Source organism: Pristis pectinata, chromosome 12, assembly GCF_009764475.1.
Source record: "Pristis pectinata isolate sPriPec2 chromosome 12, sPriPec2.1.pri, whole genome shotgun sequence".
In the NCBI taxonomy this organism is placed as follows: domain Eukaryota; kingdom Metazoa; phylum Chordata; class Chondrichthyes; order Rhinopristiformes; family Pristidae; genus Pristis; species Pristis pectinata.
The window spans coordinates 41,243,973-41,263,029 of NC_067416.1; the positions used below are offsets into that span (position 1 = coordinate 41,243,973).

A 19,057-nucleotide genomic window follows, 5' to 3' on the forward strand; every position below is an offset into this window, starting at 1 on the left:
TTCATCCACCTGAGAGTAGCCTGTGTAACATCTCATCCGAGAAGCAGTGACTCCAGTAATGCAGCCCTACTTCAGTACTACTCTCAAGTGCCAAACCAGATTGTGGCTCCAGATTCTACAGTGGAACAAGAGACCATTTTAAAAAACAAACAACACACCAATACCAATTCTTTCAAGTAAAATAGATGTTCGGGAACATCTTTAATATTGAGCAGCATTTCACAGTGTGTTTCGATGTACAAGTGACTAATAAATAAATATCTTATCTTACCTTATCTTGAACTTAGGAAATGTTTGGTGCTGATACAGAGTGTAAATGGTGGGGGAAATGATTCATTTCAAAACATGAGGCTTCCCTCTTACCAAAACAACTCCAACAAGTTCAAACAGAAACAGAAGGATTTAGTGGTTCAGCACTACCAATATGACATTTTAAGGATTTGGATCAACTCATTGAATTGATTAAAGGTGATATATAATGGCTATATCATCCCAGTTCAGGTGCAGATGCTATTTTACAGCAGTATTTGCCAACTCCTCTTTCTCACACACATTGTGTCCTCACATTTTAAAACTTCAAATTTACTTGAGACCCCTCATCGTGGTAATTAGATGAACAACCTCCCTCTTCTCCCCATCACTTATAGCCTCTGTTTCCTTATAACACTCCAGCACATCTGTGTTCCTCTCACCATCTCCGATTTCTGTTACTCTATCATTGGTGACCGTGCCATCACCTACCTGAGACCCAAGACCTCCGACGTCCTCCTAAATCTCTCAACAGGAGTTGGGGAATGGATGGGTAGGTCATGAGGGTAGGGGAAAGAGAAGGGGTGAGGGCACCACAGAAATGTGGGGAAAACAAAGAGGCGAGAAGAGGGGAAGGGTTACCGGAAGTTAGAGAAATCAATGTTGAGGCCATCAGGTTGGAGACTACACCCCTTCTCTTTCCCCTCCCCCGCCCTCATGACCAGCTCATCTATTCCCCACCTCGTTCCTTTTATTCCATGGTCTACTGTCCTCTCCTGCCAGATTCCTCTTTCCTTCAGCCCTTTGCCTCTTCTACCCATCACCTCTCAGCTAATTCCATCTTCTGCCTCTCCCCCACCCACTACTTCCCCCCTCTCACCTGGACTCAGCTATCACCTGCCAGCCTGTGCTTCTCCCCTCTCCCCCAATCTTGTTATTCTGGCTTCTGCCCTCTTCCTTTCCAGTCCTGATGAAGGGTCTCGACCCAAAACATTAACTGTTTACTTCCCTCCATAGATGCTGCCTGACCTGCTGAGTTCCTCCAGCATTTTGTGTGTGTTGCTCCAGATTCCAGCATCTGCAGAATCTCTTGTGTCTCCTAAATCCCTCCATCTGTACACCACTTGTCCTTCCTAGTTCCTCCTTAAAACCTAACTTCTGGTCATCTGACCTAATATCTTTTCTTACGTGCTATCAAATTTCATTTGAGAACATTCCCATAGAGCATCTGAGCTGGATTTGTATATTGAAAATATTACATCGATGGAAATGATTGTTGAAGTAAACCCATTTCCAGAATTACAAATTCCATAAATCTTTGTAACTGACATTGGTTATGGTACAATACCCAGGGAAGTAGCTTTCAGTTTCCACACACCTATTCATCGCATGACTATGATGCTCCTGAGGTGCCCCGTTGAAATGAAGTGGCTCTACATCAGATCACAGGAGTTAGCATCATTCATTGATCTCCTAGCTCACTCACTGCCATGACTGTGATTGCAATTGATTTGCCAAAGGGCCTCATTTGATATTGGGATCTTTCATTGGCCTGTTTAATCCTGTCACACAAATTCCATATATTCATTTACCACTATTTTCAATGTCCAATGAGCTATTTGGAAAGTGAACGAAGCGTGGGTGCATTTTAGCAATTCGAACCGAATGACAGCTCTCTCCCTCCCAAAATTTCTTAGCTGATTAATTAGCTCTTTGAGTCACTGGAGCTGCTTCTGCATGAACCTTTGGCAAAGTAATCACAAGTGTGTCATAATCTGTGCAAAGATGCTGGCTCCATTAGGCATCTCCATCTGTTGTAGGAGAGTTCGCCCATTTTTAAGAGAGGATTTGGCATCAACAATAATTCCACACAAAGCATTGAATAAATGCAAAAAAATGAAAATAGCAGTGAACTTCAACAATGCCCACTGAAGAGAATAATCTAGATCTTCTCATAATAAACTGCATGGAGTAAAATATGAAGTGAAATGAATCACATACGTTGATTATAGCAACATTCACACCCTAAATGTTACCAGTGACATACTTTTGAAGTGTAGTTACTGCTACAAAACAGTAAATGCAATGGAAAGGTGCAGCACGGAGGAAGGCTATTCAATCCATTATGAAGATGCTATGAAATTTGTCCCATTTCCCTCCTCTTTCTCCATAGCAATGTAATTTTATTTTCTTCCTTTTCTTCCTTTAGGTATATATGCCTAATTTCTTTTTGAAATCTTCTCCCAGCATCATTTTGTTAGGAATTTAATCATGTCCTATTTAAAAAAAAGGGCTGCTTCCCTGTTTTGCCTCTGGTTCATTCGCTAATGACTGAAAATCTGTGGCCCTTGGGGCATTGCTCCTTCTTCCACTGGGAACAAACTCTCTTTATCAAAACTATTTATGTTTTTGAATAAAGGAGAAAATAACTGTGGAACCTGTTTGCATAATATCGATTAAGGAATAAATATTAAGCTGGAAGTTGGGATGATCCCTGCCAATATATGAATTGTGCCGAGAGACCTTTCGCGTTCACCTGAGAAGGCAGAGAGGAAATGCAGTTTAGAGTCTCATTAAAACAGTGGCTCTTCCAAAAGAGCAGCACTGCCCGAGTCTTACTTCGAGAGTCAGCCTGAAGTATTTCCATAAATCCTACCTGGAACTTGGGCAACCGAGTTCACATTGCAAAGGAACAAGTGTTACCGCTCAGCCAAAAGCCCACCCTGTGCACGATTTCATATGGTTCGAAAATACAAATTTCAACTTTCCCTTGTTGTAAAACTACACCTTCCCTCAGCTGAACAGAAATTAAAATAGAACCCATATTTTCCTTTGGCATTCACATCCTCCAAAACTCCCTCATTACTAATGATTTGAGAAAGGACTGAACTAACATGAAATAAAGCATATTGAAAAAAAACAGCAAATCAGTCATGCAGCATACCTGCAATTTAATTGCTTATAAAACCTTAAATTAAAGCAGAAATATTAAACATAAGGGTAAAAGTAATGATGTGTTCTCAGTGTTCTTCACAGGTTACAGAATGGACCTTATTTTGTCAAGGGATCTGTCTGTGACTCATGAACAAAAACAAAAGTTGCTGGAAGAACTCAGCCATACAGACAACATCCATGGAGAGAGAAATAGAATCAATGTTCAGGTCAAGGAACCTTCATCAGAAGTGAAAAAATAGCAAACAAACATGTTTTAAGTTGCAGACAGGCAAATGGGTGGTGAGAAGAAAGAAGATGTCTGTGATAGGATGCAAACCAAAGTTGTCAAGGTAACCCTTTCTTTAAATTCCAGTAATTAGAGACTGACGAGAAAAGAAAAAAAAAGAAACTGAAACTGAAATATCCAACAAAAAACATATAGAGAGAAAAAATGCTAGTTACCTGAAATTGTTGATTCAGTATTGAAGCCCAACATCTGTAATGTGCCCAGATGGGAGATGAGATGTTGTTCCTCAAGCTTCATTGGAACAGTGCAAGAGACCAAAGGCAGAGGAGCCAGAGTGAGAGTAGAATGGAGAATACTAGTGGCCGATTTGCTCTTGCTAGCTGAACAGAAGTGTTTTGCAAAGCAGTCACCCTATATTTCTCATGACATAGGAGGCAACAATTCAGCCCGAGACTGAGTCTATACCAGGTGTCGGAGCATTCCCATCAATCCCATTCCTCCACTTATTCCCTCTCCCATGCCCATCAACTCTGCCCTAATTCTCCTTCCAACCACCTACTAAACAACAAGCAATACATAATGGTCAGCCAGCATGTCTTTGGAGAGTGCAAGGAAACCAGAGCACCCGGGAGAAACCCATGCAGTCACGGAGAGAATGTGCAAACTCCACACAGACAGCAGTGGAGGTCAGACTTGAACTTGCGTCACTAGAGGTGTGAGGAAACAGCACTCCCAGTTGTGGCGCAATGTCATCTCTGCATTTGGTTTCTCCAATGTGGAGGAGACCGCATCGTGAGCACCAAACGCAATTCATAAAATTGGGAGAAGTGCAGGTGAATTGGTCTTTCAACTGGAAGGATTGTTTGAATGTCAGAGTGATGGAAAGGAAAGGATAAAAGTGCAGGTGCTCCATCTCCCACAGTTAGCAGGCTGCGAGAAGGGAGGTGGTTAATTGAGATGGAATACCTGAGTGTGACTCAAGCCCATTAACCACTGCTACACAATGGGACGCCATCATTACTGAATGTATTTATATTAAAACCATTAAATGCATGTAGGTGTTAGGTGCAGTGGGTAACATTCTCTCAGCTCAGTCAAGTTTCTCCAGAGCACTCTATTCTAGGTAGATCGTGCAATGCTGGGTGGGTGAGCACGGCTCAAATGTAAAAGATCTGATACTTTGAAGAAGAGCAGGGAAATTTTCCCTGATATCCTGCACCTCATTTATTCCTCAACCAACATCATTAAAAAAAAATTGTCTTTATCACATTGCTGTAAGTGTAAGTTTACTGCACATGAAAAACCTACTGCATTTCTCACTTTACAACACTGACTGAAATTCAAAACTGCACAATTGCCGTAAAATGCTATGGATCATCTTGCGCTTGTGCACAGTGACAGATAAATGCAAGTCTTTTCATTTTATTTCCTTCATTATGCCCTCAGGATGCCCAGGAGCACTTTACAACAAATATTTTGTTTCAAAGTGCAGCCATCTTTTTACAATATTCATTTTATTACACAAACAATAAATGGATGACTGACCAGTTAATCTGTTTTTAGTGCTGTTGTTTAATGGAGTAATGTTGACTGGGATATCATTGGGAACTTTCATGCTCTTCTATGAAGGAGTGTCATGGGATCTTGTATATCTAAGCCAAATGAGAGACTGTCTCAGTTCAACTTTTTATCCATTGAACAGCACTTCAGACAAGGCAGGACTCCTTAAGTGTCGTCAACGGTCAGCCTAGATCTCTAAGTTCTGATGAAGGATTACAGCCTGACTGTAAACATACAGTTTTTTTTCAGGCCCTGATTGGCCAGTCAGCCTCTGTTTTTATTCCAGTATCCATAAATTTTCTTTTTATCACTAATCCACAGAAAGCTGTCAGCACTGACTGTGTTGGTTTTAGTAACTGTGATATTCCACACGGGAACAAAAGAGCTGGAACTTAAACATCCATAGAACACACCTTTTTAACAGTGCACATATAGATCAGAAGTGTCACATCAAATTTAATCTTTCTTTCTGTCGCATCAATCTGAGACAATGCATTCGGCTGCAATTCTAGAGTGCAAGTTTCAACCAGGCAAACCAGCACTAGAGGAGAATTCATCAGGCACTAGTCAAGTGTGAAGAGTGCATCAATCATTCCTAGGAAAATAACTTACATTTCTTTGGCATCTGCAATTTTAATTCCATCTCCTAGAAAAAATCCCATTTCTTGCACAGATATAAATCATTTCCCTTCTAAATGTTGAGTCACTGATTTAAAGATCACAAGAATATTGGCTTAGCAGTACCTGTGCATATAATTAATGAAATCAGTATGCCCTCAAAAATGAAGAACATAAAGCCTCCACATGATGCAATCATTGTGCAAGCTGTAAATACTGAGAAATAATAACATTCACTCACACCAACTCATCCATAGCATTTTCTTCATCAAACCTGCTCCTGAGGCAAATATTTCCAGAGAATGAAGATTAAATCTCTCAGCTCTGTTTGCAACACTTTATAGTGTAATTAAGGAGTAAATATTCCCATTGAGAGGTTTTGATGTGGTCTCACACATTGGCCCAGAAATTGAGCACATTTACTAATTAATCCAAACAGTTATCTATCCACTCCTGTGATTTCCTGGAGAATCATGAATGTTGCGAACCCTTTGTGATGTTATGCATTCCTGTATTGTTGTTGCCTGATCATGGTACTCAGATATACGGAATCACAACATCCTAAATCTATACAGCACTGGACACACTTACAAAATTAATTTTAGTAATAAATCCATAATCTTGGGCTTCTTAAATTTATGTTTGTTGTCACACTATGCACATAAATACTGTTATTTCTTACAGTCAGAAGTGGGTGTTTAAGGTGCTCAAGCACTGCTGATAAACCATCTGCTTTGATTTGCTTCATGAGTGTTCTTGGCGCTGTAATTATCCTGGTAAGTGGAGGTTATGGATTCATAGTCCTGGCTGGCATCTTGTAGATAGTGGAATGGTTTTGGGGAAATCAGATTCAGTGCAGAAACCCAGCTTCTTACCTGCTCTTGTAGCACTACTGTGAAGCTGTAAGACGTAAATAATCCAGATGAGTCTCTGATGACACTAAAAACTGATTGTGGGAGGATTTGATGATGATAATCCATTGTATACCATGGTTAGACTCTCTCTTACTGTGATTGGTCATAAATCTTACTTGCCACTGATCAGCCCGTGAATGTTTTTCAGGTGTTGCTGTATGCAAGTATGCAGATTCATTATGTGAGGAGTTGCCATAGAACCAAGCATTGTGCAATCTTCAGCAAACGTCTTGACTTCTGTTACGATGAAGTCACAGTCTTTGATAGAGCTGGGTCTAGGACACAGCCCTCAGGAGGTTGGAGCATGGATGACTGGCTTCTAATTACCACAGCCATCTTCCTTTGTGTGACTATGAGGCCAATTAATTAAATATGTTACCCATATCAAGATTACTAGTAAATGTCAGTATTGAATGCTGATCATTTTCCTGTTTTTCCACTGAATACATGTGTTTATTTTTGCCTGCAGAATACATACTCAGCAATTTACTGAGGTCAAGGGTAACGAATGGTCATTAATGATAATCTTGCGTAGCCTGAATGAAGGACATAATTGAGAGCCAACATGAAAGATCGGGGGAAAGAGTCCTAAAGATTGGGCTAATGAACGAGCAGCCCCACCACCCAATCTGTTTGATTAATGAGTGTATGGAGGTATACACTCTTACCACTCCAGCCCAATTGCAAGGAGCCAGAGGCAGAGTCTAGACCTCAAATGACCATAACAGAAGTCTACAGATTACCTGTAGTGTAAGGTGGGTGGTAGGAGAACCAGAATGATAGGGGAAAAAGAATGGTTTATAGGAAAATAAATGGGGGAATGGGAATGCTCTGAAAGCTGCACTTGACCATCGAGGCAACGTGTTGATACTGACATGCAGGACCATCAAAGAGAAAACAACTCCAAAGTCTGGAAACACGCCTCCACGAAGGAAACTGGCCATGGTTGTTGAAAGTCAATCACCACAGCCTTAGGACATCACATCAGGAGGCCCAGCCACTTTCAGCTGCTTTATCGATGACTTTCCTTCTATCATAAGGTCAGAAATGGGGATGTTTGCTGATGATAGCACAATGTTCAATTCCATTCACAACTCCTCAGCAAATAACCTATGTCTGCATGCAATATGCCCAAGACAACATTCAGGCCTGGGTTGATAAGTGGCAAGTAACACACACATCATAGAAGTGCCAAGCAAAAGCTAAGACAAGAGAGATTCTAAACACCGACTCTTGACATTCGGAGGCATTACTGTTGCTGAGTATCCAACCATTGATATAATGGGCATCATATTTACAGAACCTCAACTGGATCAGCCACATAAATACCAGGGCTACAAGAGCAAGTTAGAGGCTGGGTATTCTTTGGTGAGTGACTCACCTCCTATCACCCCAAGGTTCTTCCACCATCTGCAAGGCAGAAATCAGGAATGAGATGGGATGGTCCCCAATTGCGTGGATGGGTTCAGCTCAACACTATCCAGAAGAAAGAAACCCAATTGAGTGACACCCAGAACAACCTCCACATCCAGCATGTAGTGCTTGTTGTGTGCATCCTCTACAAAACCCACTACACTTCCCAAACCCACGATCCCTACTACTATAAAGGGCTGGGATCACAACCTTCTGCAGATTTGCGCACCACCCTGACTCTGAAATATTTAATGGATCCTTCACCTTTGCTGGGTCTGAGCCTTGGAAAACCTTGCCTAACAGCACAATGGGACTACCTCAGGGACTGCAACTATTCAAGGTGGCAGCACACCACAGCTTTCTCAAGGGCAGTGGGTAATAAATGCCCAGATCTTGAAAATGAATATAAAAAGGAATACCTGTTCATAGTCAACTCCACACACAACATTGCCAACACCACCCACAACAACCCCTGTTCAAATTAAGCCTTGTCCAAAAGCCACGTTCACAGCAAGCCTTCTTCACTGCAAGTCCTGTCCACCACAATACTTGCTGACACCGGGCCTTGCCATAACAATTCCTACTTACGCCACGCTCTGCCTATCACAACCCCAACTCACAGTGAGCCCCACCCACCACAATCCCTGCTCACAGCGAGACCCACCCACCACACCATGTCCTGCTCAAGCGATTCTTGTGCATAACCTGCCCCTTATCTTTGAAACAAAATGGTGTCAATCCCTTCTGGTGACCCACCTATAGATCCACAGCTGCCAACCTATCCCTAGGCCTGGTACAGAGATCTTGACGGTTATACAGCTGCAAGAGGTTACCAGGATAGGAAGAGGGCAAGGAGAGCATCCAAAGAGCACGGTTCAGTCTTCTCAGCGCTTAGTCAAAGGATATTAATTCTCATCTAACACTAAATAGATGGGCAGCTTGATGAGTTACAGATTGTGGAGGGGTCGGGAATTGTGGTGAGTAGGCAAGGCTGTCATCAGATACAGGTGGAAATGTGACACAATGTTTTGTGTGATGTCAACAAGAAGCAGCATATAAATGAAAACTAACAGGGGGCCAAGGATCAGTCCTTGAGGGATGGCAGAGGCAGAGGGCAGAGAAGTCATTCCAAGCAGTTCTCTGGATAAAACTAGGCAAGTGTGGACTCTCCAAAATGGATGATGAAGCAGAAGCACTGAAGTGGGATACTGCGGTCAATTATGTCCAAAGCCAGAGATAATTGGAGAAGGATGGCAGTGAGGAGGTCGGAGAGGTGGAATAATTTATCACAGTCATGCAAAATATCATTTGTAACTTTGGTAAAAGCTGTCAAGAAAGAATGTGATTTGGAGGTGATTTCTGCAATTGATATTGTCTCCATGTATATCCCAGCCTTGTCCTTTGAGGTGATAGAGGTCATGGCTTTGGAAATTTATTAGCAAAATTATTAAGTGTCCACATATATTTCATCCTGAAGTCAATGGCCTTTTAGACTATGTGGTTATACGTGTTGTTACAGTTTAATGGCAATCTCAACTTTGGAAAGTGTGATTGATGGATTGAATTGTCTGAAATAATGCTTTCAACTTGACAAGTAGAGATACTAATTCTTTTGCATTAATCCTTGGTTCTAAATTTTAGCTCTAGCTTTCAAATTCCACAGACACTGTCAGAAAATGACATTCTGAAATCAGACAAGGCAGATTCAGAGGAAGATGGAGCACCTTTGATGATCTCTTCACATCTACATTGCTCTCAATAAACTTACTTTAAAAGGATGGCTATATTTCAACAAGCTTTATATTCTGAACTCAACGCCAGAGAATTCATGGAGGTTCACTGGAGATCCTCTGATCTTCACTCCAGTATTCTGCACTAGTATCATCAATATTCTTTCTATTTTCTAAATCATTACAAAGGTCTTAATAAAGGCCTTGAATCTTGGTATTGTGAGTGTAGTTTTTAATCAGTCCCTTTGGAATAGAAATTAAAGTCAAGGATTATGCACCATGTTAACAAACTACAAGCAAACAGATGTACTTACTTTCAACAAAACAACTCGACTCTGTAAGCAAATATTTCTATTGAAATGTGACAACACTTGAATACTTAATTTATAAAAGAGGCATATTGCTGTCTACAAATGATAGAAACAGCATGTAGTCTTTCAGTAGTTATGCAGAATGAGGCATATCTTTTGAATGGATACTCTATCAGTCTCCAATTCCCATTCTGAAGGAGGGATACTTTCCTCGAGAGGACCCCATGAAAAGGTTGAATTGAGGTCCCATACTTATCAAGATAATGATTCTGAATCTGGTACTGATCTGACATCAGGTCTACACACACATTAGGAAAAATGGGTTTGTACAAGAAAAATAGTTACAAAATGATAGGCGAGAAATGGAAGTGAAGGCATTGATGAGCAATTTTTCTGAATAATTAGAGTCTATTTTTCATTTTGAAGTTGAAATAATTCATACAGACTCAATGTGACAGTGCACACATTCATTGAAAAATATAACTTTCCTTTCCTTCGGAATTATGTATAGTTTCTTCTTTAATACTCCATTAAATGCAATGTCAGGAGTTATTGTGTTTCCTTCTGTCATAATCCATACCAATAAAGCTTTGATCTGTGAGGTCTGGTAGAAATATTACTTAAAGCCAAAATGAAATGGATACACCCAATCGCAGGGAGCAAAAGGTTCAGGTTTATTACTCGGATCTGATTCACGAATGGTACTAAATTCTAGTGGGAGTGGGGATGGGGCTGAGGGAGAGATCTGATCCCATTTACAGAGAGACAACAGTGGGTTGAAGGAGAATAGAGTAAAGGATCAGCCAGGGCAGTGCTTGCAGATGATGGTAATGCAATGTCCCTCAGCTCAAGCATCCTCTCACTCAAGTTGAGAACCTGTGCAGTCATGGGGTCCAAAAGCACAGCTACACATTAGTTTCCATCAAATGAATGTGTTTCTGTAACTGTTATACTCTAGGCCAGTCATGAAAATGCATTTAGTTTGCACACTTATGCTTCAGAATTAGAAGGGTCAATGAGCAGTAAAATAAATCTGCTCCATTAGATCAACAAGATAGCAACAAAAGCAATAAACATAAACATGGTAAAAGGTAGGGGAAGTGTCGGACCCAAGTCACAGGAAGATCTATCTCAGTCGCACCACTCATATGAAATATTTATAGCTGGCAGGTGCAAATGCTTTAACTTTTGTATTTCTCCAATATAAGTTCTATTGACATACGATTAACTCTGTACTGTTTCACCAGAACACATACTCAAGCAATAATTAGTTTCATTTCCCTCAAATGATAAGGCCAGGATATGTAATGAAGAGGGCAACGTGGAAATGCTTTGCTTAGATAGCCATCACGTGATGTTTTGTAACTTCCTGAGTAGACGTAATGTAGTCCATGTGTCAAACGATACTGCCAAAAGATAATGCCTATCTGTGTTCAGCTTGCTGTCTCTTTGTTGCCAATCATTTTGAGTACGAGAAGTACAACTGGCCAGCAACTACACTCAAAGCAAGCACAAAACTGTGCTGTGCAGATAATGTCAATGTTCTAAAACATTTGAGAGGTCATAGTTAAAATCAAATGCTATTATTGCAGTTGAAGCTCATTTAAAAAGAGATAATATGAGAGCTTAAGAATGAATTAGAACTCCTAAAGAAAGTAAATTGACAAGGAAACTTCTGAATGGTTTTACTTAGTTCACATCTAGCCTGGTCCTCCTGGAAAAAAATAGATGTAGGAGAAAGACTGCATCCATGAATACAATAAACTCTGCTCCAATGATATTTGTACATAATTTTAATCTTGCATTCTTCTTCACAAGATAAATGTTTAATAATATTTGGAAGACCTCATTCATTTCAGTTTGTATTTGGATTTCATCCATGCAGCCAAAATATAAAGAACATGCACAAAGAAATAATAATCAATTCCTTGCCAAAGATGCACATAGAACTTTAACTTCAGCTCCAATTGTATCATTTGCCTCAGCAGGTAATATGATTTGCACCATTACTGGATTACATTGCCCCAAGGATGTACATGAGGATTGTGTGACAGTACAATGGTTAGCAATTGTCCAATGCATGTTCAGCTCAACATCATAAAGACCCAGACACACTGTAACATTATTTTGAGAGATTTGTAATTATTAACTGGAGCAGACACATAACAAGGTAAGGAAGAATTTTGACATCACTGCAACAAAATTATATCCTGTTAAAACAAATTAATTTGTAAGGGATTAACATTAAATATATGTTTGAATGACAGAACAGGAAGGATTGTACTAATAAAATAGAATATTTTGTACCTTCATTTCAGATTCGATTGCAGTAAACTAATATTAGTCGCCTTCCTATCTTCAGCTAAGGGAATCCAATCTTTATGTACTACCGAGGTGCCCTGTCACCTGGAGGTAAAACTTCAATCTTTCTACTTCAACTCATTAACACAACAGATTGCAGTAATTTACTATTCAATGAAGTCCTTAGACCAGCCCACCAAAGCTCCAGGCTCATATGGCTCAAGCATCAATAGGTAATACATTTAAACAGATTATTGAGTTTCTTTGGGTACTAGTTGGATTGGAGAGGATATGGAACCCCTAGAAGTCTTAGATCAGTTCTTCTGATGTGGCCTCTCCCCAACCACAACCCCTACCCCCAATTACTCACATTTACATTTCATTATTATTATTTTGTTGTCTTATTCTATTATCTTATTGTCATAGAGTGATATAGAGTAATACAGCACAGAAACAGGCCATTCAGCCCAACTCATCCACGCCAACCAAGATGCCCATCTAAGCTAGTCTCATTTGTCCATATTCGGTCCATAGCCCTCTGAAACTTTTTTATCCATTGTACTTTATTAAAATAGTTCATCGTAAATCTACATGCCCTGCTATCTCATAGACCCATGGACCAGCATGTCGTCAACACTTCTCAATATCATACCCTTTATTGTGCATTCTCTTGCTTTGTTTGTCCTCTCCAAGTGCATTATTTCACATTTTCTTTGGACTGAATTCCATCTGCCACTTTTCTTATCACCCAACCAACCTATGGGTCATTTCCTTCGCTTTATAGCTTCCTTCCTCACTGAAAATCACAAGCAATTTGAGTATCATCTGCAAAGCTCTTTAACATGCCCCTTATATTTAAGTCCAAAGCAAAGAATCTAATGCTGAGTGCAATGGAACCCCAGTTGAGCTTCATTTTGGTTCCTAACATTGAGACAATTCCGGATTCATCATTTCTCTTATCCTAAGATCCAAGAGATTTTTTCTTACTGATCAGTCTGCCATGTGGGACCTTGTGAAACACTTCAAGTCAAAGACAGTATTTCCTCTTGAAATATCAATCAAGTTGGTCACATACAACACTTCCTTAGCTAATCCATGTACAATGTTCTTGATTAATCAGTGCCTTTCTAAACAACGATTCAAGGTGTCCCTCAGAACTTTTACTGAAAATTTGCCCATTGCCAAGCAAAGGGTGACTGGATGCTAATTAGCTGGTCTACCCCTTTCTGTCTTTCTTAGGGTACCACATTAGTAGTCTTCTAGCCCTCAAGCACCATGCCCAGATCCACTGAAAGTACAAAAATAACAGTCAAAACCTCTGCTTTTTCCTCCCTTGTTTCCATTATCAGCTTAAAATATATTTTATCCTCACCGTGACTTATTAGAGTCCCATAATATTCCCTCTCCTTTTATCATATCTAATATTACATACTTAGTCCATTACTGTCCACCTCCTGTATGAAGTCAAATGCAGAGCAATGCAGTCTCAAACTTATTGCATGACAGGCTGATTGAGGCAGAACCCCTCATCACATTGAAAAAAGTATCTGGCATTGTACTTGATAAGCCTTAACCAATAAGCTGCCATCACATGACCTGGTGCTTCCAACCAAACTGTCTTCACACTTGTGCTGTGGTCATCCTTTTTGTGTACCATCATGCTATTAAGTCACTGGAACAACAGCCAGAGGTCTGGAGCGTTAACTCAGATTCTATCATAGCAGCTGAGGAATTTGAAGTTCGAGTAATTAAGTAAGTTTGTAATTTAAAAAGAAAGCTAGTCTCAGTCATGGTGACCCTTAAAACATCAGATTGCCATAGAAACGGATCTGGTTAATTTAATGCCCTTCAGAAAAGGGAAACATGCCATCTTCATCTGGTCTGATCTTTATGTGATTCCAGACCCAATAATGTGATTGACATGAAACTGCTTCTTCGGTTCAGGGGCAGTTTAAGGATGGATGTTAATTGACAGGGATGCTAGCAACATCCACATCCTGTAAATGAATAATCAAAAAGCTCCAATTTCCTCTGCCACTTGAGAAGCCAATGGACTTTTCAATACCAGATTCTTGACTCTCAGTCAAGTAGCTTAATTACCCAACTCCAAGGCATTCCTCTAACAAACAGGCAGTGCTGCTAAAGCACAATATCTGAATGTCTCTCCAATTTTTCTCCAGGCTGATTGCATCAATGTCCTGGTGTTTACATTCTTGGAGACATCAGGGCAATCCTGTAAGGGCTGGCAACCTTCAGTCCAAATTATTTTTTTAACAACAGACCTCAAAGTATCAAAAGCACGTCCCACTTAGTCCCAGTTCTCATTAAGACAGATGATAAATGAGCCACAAGTGCAAAGTTGGGTAAATAAGCTTAATCATTTTCATGATATCATCTACTATTTCCTACACTGTGGTGATACTCACTACAGCTTGAATTCAATCTCCACAGCTGCAGTAATTATGCCATCTGCCATCTCTCCAGGACGCCAGCCACTGTGGCACCAATTATTCCAATTAATGGCAACTGGGTTAAGTGTTTAACAGTTAGAAAGGTAACTTCACTGACAGCGCTGTTACAAATTTAATCAGCATTTTTGTTCAAGAAGTTCACACATTTGGCATCCCACAGGAATTCTTACACATTTCACTCAGACCTGGGATTCAACACACTCCTAACCATTCACAGGGATTTGCTAACAACTTGGTTCTAATCTCCTTGATTGGACTACATGTACACCATTTTCCCAGTTCTTTCGTGCTGTTATCCTGACTTGTGATAATTTGGCACCCAAAGCCTCTGCAATATTTGTAAATACAGTTATTTCCTAGCTAGTCCTTGTGAACTTTGTGAGGCAAAGGGTTTGGGAAAGGCTATTCGTAGCACTGTTTCATAGATGAATGAAAAATTAGAACCTTGAAACAATGGAGGCACATGAGTGGGAAGAAGAGTTCAAACCTCATAGCTGGGACTTCCCACAATCTGCATTATCTAGTCCTTGAACTTCCATATTCTTATTTTACTTCCCTTTATCTGAAAAATGCAGGGTTGACAATTTTGATGTGACCCATACTATTTGTAGTCCATGGAACTTAGAACCCCCAAACAAGAAGCCCCTCCTGCCCTCCCCCACTAAGAAAATACAACTGCAGCTCATCATAGCGCTATCATAGCCTTATATCATAAACTAATGTTTTGTATTACTTTCGCAACGTCTGTGGAGAATATATACCACTGCTCTCAATTAAAGCGTCTAATCATTGTAAGGGCTATTACCTTTCTCATGATTAGTTGATATATTTTTGAACAGTGGCTTCATTAAACAACTGAAATGTTCATATTCTCGAAATATTTCTGAACATCACTGCTAATAAAACCTAATGCAACTCCAACATGGGTAATCACTTTATGAAGAACAAGCAAGAGAACATAATAACTCACGTTACTCATATATTCCAGTAGTAGATCTTGAAGTGCCTGGCGCACTGCATTGCACTCTGTTATTATGTGCTCACGGTGCTGGTCGCGTGTGCAGGAAGAGTCTGCCATCAAAGCAGCTTCACTGACAATATCTTCCAGCCTCTTTTCCAGCAGAGGCCTCAGTTTGTCTTCGTGGACTGCAAGGGGGTCAATGACAATGGCGCTCTGAAAATGAGAAGAAAACTCTAATAAGTGTTATTAAAGGTCCTCATTATAGTTAGCATTATGATATTCAGTAACACCTAACATTAGAAAGAAAGAGCAAGCAATTATAAAATGCCTTTCACCTTCTCAGGTTGCCTCAAAGACTTCCACAGCCAATTAATTGAAGTCTAATTACTGCTGCAGGATGGGAATGGTGGCAACCAATGTGTGTATAGTAAAGTCCCATAATTAGCAATGAGGTGAATATCCAGATAATGCAGGATAAACTGGATAAATGCCAGAAAATGCATACAGGGATCATAAGGCACCATCCACTGATTCTCTCCCCAACCCATTATAGATCAGGCACAAACCTGGGGAATCCATCACATCATTACAATGTGGTTCAGCTACCAACGACTACCACTGCTTCTTAACGTAGCACATATCCAACGGGAGTAATTTCATGAGGGGCCTGCACCAGTTGAAGTTGCCTAGCACTCCAGTACACCTGATACACAACAAACCTGGTGTTTAACAGCAAAAAGAGCTCTTGTCTGAACAGTGCAGATGAATGTAACAACAAAAATCAAACAAATTTGCACATCCAATTCACGTCCAATAAATTGCCAAAGAATTTGCAAGTCATTACAAAACTCATCAAACAACAATTGGGAAGGCATCTTGCTGCTAATTCAGAGGTTCTTACTTGGCTGAGTCTGTGTCACCAACTGGCTACTTTGCACTTTTACTGTCCCATCCAACTTGCTAAATACTGAGAGCTGCCCAAAATCGTGCATTTGAAACTGTAAACAAATCAGCAAACCCCAGTGCCAAAGTAATTGTGCTGCTCTACCCAATTTCAAATTCACTTTGCTTTAGATAATTTTGGTCAGAACGCTTGTGAGAACTTCCATGCTCTTCTTCAAATTAGAGCCGAGACCTTTTCCATTCACCTCATCTGAAAGACTACATCTCAGACAGTGCAGGGTCTGTCAACCTGGGCCACATGCTTATGTCTGTGGATTTGGATATAAACCCACACCATCATGACTCAGAATCAAGTGCTGCCACTGTGTCACAGCTGACAATCTGATGTTAACAAAAGGTGGAAGATCCCAGCCATTAAGTTTTAACCATGGGAAATGTTAGCAGTCAGCCAAAGTTAACCAAAGATTCACTAATTCATGGGTTTCACAGAGGAATTTCTAATGATGGCTCCACATCTCCATTTAACTTTCCCCAAAAAGAAAACTGCTCCCATAAAATGAAACCAGAAGTGCCAAAAGTGTTATTTTAGATATAACTTTCCTATTGATGTCAGATATGAATCGGGAATTTTTAAATTTAAATTTTATTTACAGCGTGGTAACAGGCCTTTCTGGCCCAATGAGTCTGCGCCGCCCATTTTAAACCCAAATTGACCTACCCGTACGTCTTTTAGAATCTGGGAGGAAACCAGAGCACCCGGAGGAAACCCACGCAGACACAGGGAGAACGTACAAACTCCTTACAGACAGCGACGGGAATCGAACCCCGATCGCTGGCGCTGTAATAGCGTCGCGCTAACTGCTATGCTACCATGCCACCTTTTCATACAAACTACCGTGGTTTTCATACAAACTGTGCATTGAATGAATGAAGGGCAGGGCCATGGATATGTGCAGGAGATGCATAAGGTTTTGTATCAGAGCCTAATTAAAGGCAATCAACAAGCTGCCAGGATTAATCAGATAGTTGATGGACGGTCTGATAGCTGGAAACTCAATAAAGCAGCTGTTACTTACAGTAAGCCTGCTGGCTCTTAAAATGGAAGCACAATTTTCAAGGGAATGAACTATTGAACACAGACATGTAGAACAAGCGAGAACATGGAAGGAAGTCCATTTTCCCTTCAGTGAGTGGCAGCTCCCTCATCAAATTACCCAGTAGGAATACAGGTAGGATAATGAACAACTCAATACCAACAGCATTGTTCAAAGAACCTGGCTGCAGTGTAGAAAGAATTTACATTATCTCACAAGACTACAAAGGCAAGACTCCACTTTATGATTCTGTGCCCTTTGTCATTGCATGTTAGACCCAGCAGAATCCCTCTTATTTAAATCTTGGAAGAAATGCAGAGCAGATTCACCACAATATCTCAGGGCCATCAAAAGGTTAAATTATGAAGATTGATTACATATACAGTCTTACATTTGCTGGTTTACACACTATTAAAGATTGATTTGATAGAACTCGCTTGGAATTTGAAAGGACAAATTGATCGAGATATTCTCTGCTCATGGTAGCAGTTAGCATAACACTATTACAGCGCCAGCGATTGGGGTTCAATTCCCACTGCCGTCTGTAAGGAGTCTGTACTTTCTCCCTGTGACTGCGTGGGTTTCCTCCGGGTGCTCCAGCTTCCTCCCATATTCCAAAGACGTATGGGTTAGTAGGTTAACATGGGTGTAATTGGGCGGCGCGGGCTCATTGGGCCGGAAGGGTCTGTTACCGTGCTGTATAAATAAAGTTTGAAAGTTTGAAAACAAGTGAACAAAGCTCATTTCCTCTGGCTGGACAGACCAAAAAGATCTTGCTTCATATCTCCTAAAGACATAGGAAACCCTTAGCCATCAAGTATAAGCCAACTCTCAGAGCAGTTCCATAAATCCCTTCGCCCATAACCTATTCTCTCTCAGCTGCTCATTAACTCCCATCCGATTCTCCTAGCACCCATCTGCACTAGGGGTAATTTACAATAGCCAATTAACCTGCCAACCAGCGCATCTTTGGAATGTCCATGCACAGGGACAACATGCTAATTCACACAGCACTGGAAGTCTGGATTGAACCCAGGTCACTGGAGATGTGAGGCTGCAGCAATTCTGATCTGCACTACTGTGCTGCCCTATAAGGGGTGATTATTTACGAATGAGGTAGAGAGGCATTTCTTCACTCAGGCTTCTGTGAATTTTATGACTTCCCAAGTCCAGAAGACAATGGAAGGTCAGTGGTTAAGCACATTCAGGGTTGAAAATGGTAGATATTCAAGTGCCAAGGAATCAAGAGATGTGGGATCAGGCACAAAGGCAGTCTTTCAGTAAAAGGATTGGCTTTCATGTTATTAAATAGGGGAGCAAATCTGGAGGGTGTGTGGCCTGCTCCAGCACA

At 40.6% G+C, this 19,057-nt stretch overlaps 1 protein-coding gene across 1 annotated transcript in view; it reads right to left on the minus strand.

Annotated features, from left to right (window-relative positions):
* Positions 1 to 19,057, minus strand: part of LOC127576942 (catenin alpha-3-like) — a 1,199,293-nt gene that overhangs the window by 886,775 nt on the left and 293,461 nt on the right. Inside the window, exon 6 of the mRNA XM_052027768.1 lies at positions 15,719 to 15,922. Coding sequence (XP_051883728.1) covers positions 15,719 to 15,922 — 204 coding nt within the window. The remainder of the gene's footprint in view (positions 1 to 15,718; positions 15,923 to 19,057) is intronic.